Source organism: Arachis ipaensis, chromosome B06 (genome assembly GCF_000816755.2).
Source record: "Arachis ipaensis cultivar K30076 chromosome B06, Araip1.1, whole genome shotgun sequence".
In the NCBI taxonomy this organism is placed as follows: domain Eukaryota; kingdom Viridiplantae; phylum Streptophyta; class Magnoliopsida; order Fabales; family Fabaceae; genus Arachis; species Arachis ipaensis.
The window spans coordinates 135,898,021-135,902,628 of NC_029790.2; the positions used below are offsets into that span (position 1 = coordinate 135,898,021).

The window sequence follows — 4,608 nt, forward strand, 5'->3', positions numbered from 1 at the left end:
TTTATGAAACTTTTCTTTTTTACCATTGGTTGTTAACTTGAATAAGTAACTTTATCATTCATGAACACTCTAGTAATAATTTCTAAAAATTTTAATTCAACATTCATCAACTTGTCGATAACCTCAGTTTAATTCCAATTCATTATTATCTCTTTCACAATATAATAATTATTAAGTTGTTAATTATTTTGATATAATATATTTTTTTTAGCTAGTTATATAGGTTATTTTATTTATATACACAAAAAATTAGCCATTAAATTAATTATTCATATAGAATATATGTTAGAATACAAAATTTACTAATATTCACAACTACATGGTAAATATGTTTAATGACTCAAGTGCAGTCGACTTCACGTGAAGTTGATAAGTGAGAGTCGTTAGATAATTTAACTGAATTAACTAAATTTTCATCTAACGACTCTCAGCTATCAACTTCACGTGAAGTGTACTGTAACTGAGTTTTTACCTTAGTGTGCACATATATAACTTTTTTTAGGTACAGTTGAGAGTAATGGTTATTAAAAAGGAAAAAACGTCAAAGTTTAATTGGGAATTTTTTGTTTCTTTTATATTATCAAAACAATATTAAATTGTTTTCAATAAATTCTGAAACTATAAAATAATATGATATATATCGAGAAATTTGTATAATATACATGATATGCTTGATTTGAATTTATATATATAACGAAAATAGAACACACAATTTGAATTTGCAGGTTACTTGCCGAAGAGGCTATATGATCTTGACACATCCAAATATGGGAACAAGGAAGAGTTGAAATCACTAGTTGCCGCATTTAAACAGAATGGAGTAAAGGCCGTATCCGACATCGTCATCAACCACCGTATGCCGGAGAGATTCGACAGCAATGGAAATAGCATATTCGAAGGCGGCACCCCAGATAGTCGTCTAGACTGGGGTGTGGCCGAAATTTGCAGAGATGATCCTGAATTTCACGGTAAAGGTATAATTTTCTAAGAATAAGAAATATAATTATTTATGTAATATTGCCATTATATTTCATAAAATATAACGTACATTTATTATTGAATAGTGAATAAATAGAAGTTTACATCTCATTTAACATAAATTGATCACATGTTAACACACAATATAATATGGTAAATTTTATAATGTCTATTATTATAGTGATTATATAAGTATAGTTGAAATTTAAGTTATATTGATTTCACACATTTTTTGGTTACTCACAATTATATATTCAAATTGGAAAAGTCTAAAGCCAGCAACTTTCTTAAATTTTGGCCAGCATGTAACCAGTAAAAAAAAGTGATCCATTGGATAAAATTTCATACCAATCTCACACCATTAAAACTATTATTAATGACTATTTGATGGCTACAAATCACAAAAGTTACTGCCCCTAACATTCCTCGTTCAAATTTAAATAACATTACTCGGTTGGTGCAGGTAACCCTGACACAGGGATTGGGTGGGGTCAGGTCCCAGACATAGATCACACAAGTACAAGAGTACAACAAGAACTCTCAGATTGGATGAACTGGCTCAAAACAGAAGTAGGATTCTCAGGTTGGAGATTTGACATGGTTTTAGGATATGCACCAAAATTCACCAAACTCTATATAGACAACACAAAACCAGAATTTTCAGTTGGAGAATTATTTGAAAAAGTGACCTTGGGAAATGACAACAAGCCCCTTGCAAACCAAGATGCACACAGGGGCAAATTGGTAAATTGGGTGAATGAGGTTGGAAGTGGTGTACTTACATTTGACTTCACAACAAAGATGATTCTTGGTGCTGCTGTTGAAGGTGAGTTATGGAGGTTGAAGGATGGTAATGGAAAACCACCAGGTATGATTGGAACAAAGCCTGAAAGTGCTGTGACATTGGTGGATAATCATGACACTGGCTCTCAGAAGACATATCCTTTTCCTGAGGATAAGATTATGTTGGGTTATGTTTACATTCTCACTCATCCTGGTCACCCTTCAATTGTAAGTAAACCACCATTTGCATTCTTTCCGATCTTGGGATTGTTTTTTCTTTTACATTAATTCATGAGTGAATATTAAGTTGGTCCTTAAGAAATTTCAAATGGGGCATATTGGCCTGAAAGTGCTGTGACATTATTTTATTCTTTTATTTTTGTATGATTATATAGTAAACTATGTTTTGTATATTGTACATGCAGTTCTACCATGACTATTTTGAACGTCAGAGTGGTATAAAGGATAACATAAAGAGTTTATCAGACATAAGAAAAAGGAATGGAATCACAGCAACAAGCTCAATAAACATTCTAGCAGCTCAAGCTGATCTTTACATGGCCAACATTGCCAACAAAATCATTGTCAAGATTGGACCAAATGGGAATCTTGGAAACCTTCTTCCATCAAATGCTCAAGTTGTTGCCAACGGACAAGACTATGCTGTGTGGGAATTAAAGTGAAATGCACTTTATACAGATATATATGCATATGTATTTTTATTACATTTCTTGTAAAAATAAATTGATGACTAGAATAATGACATACATGTCCATTGTTGATGTTCACAAAATACAGATGAATGGATATCTAAATTTAAAATATATATCTAATTAGTTTCTATATTTTTTTAAAAATTACCATCTGAATCTCCAAAATATTAAGCCGTGAGACATCTGAAGAATTAATCTATATCACGGAAAAATAATGATAATCTTTTAAAGTTTCAGGACTAATATGATCACTACTCTGCCAAAATTTGAAGATTAATTTGAATATTTGTTCTGAAATTTATGTACTCTAATGTAAACTTCTAAAAAAAAATCACATTTAACCTCTAAACGAATTTAACTTTAACCTCTAGACAAAGGCACATAAAACAAATGCTCAGGGTGAATAGGTGTGTAGAATGCAATCCAATCAAAGCAATAACAAACATGTTGAGAAGTATATGGTTATAATTTTTCAAAAGGGAATGAAGAAAAGAAAGATCATGAGATGGTTAAGAATTTATTTATCATGAATCATGATGCAATATCAATAAAAATGATGTTTTCAATAGGGACTACAGTGATGTGACGAATATGATTTTCTTCTTGCAAAGAACATCAAAAACCTTGGAAAAAATGACTTCTTCTTCTTCTTTCCATTTCTTAAATCTGGTGATCCAATTGCACTGTCATAACCCCTTGAACCTGAATCAAAACTGTCCCCGGACATGCTTTTCTGGTGTTCCCCTCTGTCGCGCTCCGACCTCCATCTTCGCAACTCGTATTCCATGCCTAACTTTCCTTCTTTAGCCTTCTCAGCTTTACACATTGCATCCCTTAAAGTTTCTCTTCTAGCAGCAATCTCTGTATTCACTTCATTCAACTTTTCCAAACTTGTCATTTCAGATTCCTTAGCTGCCTCAATTTCAGCATTCGCCGTCGCCATCACTGCCTTGGCTCCCTCTTCAGCCTCATGTGCATGCTTGCTCAGCAAGTAATACTCCTCCAAAGAAAGTGTCACTACCTCCGCCGACGAATCTGCTTCTTGGCTGCTTTGAGCTAATTCACTCTCCTTCAATGCATTGATTGCCGCCATTGCGCATCTCTCCGAAGTCTTGGCAGCCTCAATCTCCTTTAGAACTTCAAGTAATCTGCTCTGCATTGCGCTCGCTGCCGCCTTCGCTTGCTCGGCCTCCTCCTTCGCTCGCTGCAGCTCTTCGCGAGCTGCTTGACTGAGTGAGTTGGCTTCTTTAGCCTCTTCAGCAGCTTCTCGTACTTTCTGCGGGATTCTAGCTTCCCTTTCTTTCATCTGAAGCAGAAGCTTTTCTGTTCTGCTTTTCTCTACTTCAGCTTCTAGAGATTTCGCAGTGATTGAGGCCATTTCCTCTTTCTGCCGAATCGATGCAAGGTTCAATTTCTCTTCCTCAAGTTCTGTTTTCAACGCCGCTGCGGCTTCCTTTAAGTTACTAACCTCAGCAGTTGCTTTTTCTATGTTACTTTTCACTTCCGCAAGTTCCTTCTTCGCAGATTCAACGGCTTCTTTTATTTCATTGTGTATCTTCGTCCTCAAAGGCCACAGTTCTTCACGTTCGGCACTTCCGTCTTGCCTCGACTGTGCTTCTGTATAAGCATTCATTTCATCTTTCAGATCCGTCAGCAAAGTCGAGGCTGTGTCCAATTTAGACTTCAGATCTTTAGCAGCTAAGATTTTCTGGTTTATTCTTTGAAGTTCTTCCTCGGAGTGTTTAAGATCTTTTTCCCAATTGAGAGAGTCCTGATCCCTAGCCATAACCGATTCCATCCGATGTTCTTCGGCTTCCATGTGCGCTGCATGTGCTGCTTCCATCGACTCCTTTATAGCAAGCAACTCAATCGTTAATTCTTCCACAGTCTTCTCAACCTGTTTGGACGAAGTAATTGCTTCTTCCGATTTCTGAATAGCTTCCTCTTTTTCAACAACTAAGGAAGCGTATTCCTTACGCAACGCGTCCAGCTCCTCTTTCACAGATGTTAGCTCTGTAACTGCCGCAGTGTACCTGGCCTTTGCGACCTCAAGCTGTGCCTTGGCCGCCACGCTAGAGTCCTCGGCGATACCTTGCTCCATCTCTTCCACTCTGAGTTTCGCGAGTTCCGAATC

The 4,608-nt window shown here is 36.0% G+C and overlaps 2 protein-coding genes across 2 annotated transcripts in view; one reads left to right on the forward strand and one right to left on the reverse strand.

The window, feature by feature from the left end:
• Positions 689 to 2,587, forward strand: LOC107647772 (alpha-amylase-like). The gene is made up of 3 exons (XM_021105352.1): positions 689 to 974; positions 1,442 to 1,989; positions 2,187 to 2,587. The coding sequence occupies exons 1-3, from the start codon at positions 857 to 859 to the stop codon at positions 2,442 to 2,444; spliced, it is 924 nt and encodes a 307-aa protein (XP_020961011.1). The 5' UTR covers positions 689 to 856; the 3' UTR covers positions 2,445 to 2,587.
• LOC107647773 (protein WEAK CHLOROPLAST MOVEMENT UNDER BLUE LIGHT 1-like) overlaps positions 2,976 to 4,608 on the reverse strand; it is a 4,980-nt gene continuing 3,347 nt past the window's right edge. The window contains exon 4 of the mRNA XM_021105730.1: positions 2,976 to 4,606. Within this exon, the coding sequence (XP_020961389.1) occupies positions 3,037 to 4,606 (1,570 nt within the window). The 3' untranslated portion in view covers positions 2,976 to 3,036. The remainder of the gene's footprint in view (positions 4,607 to 4,608) is intronic.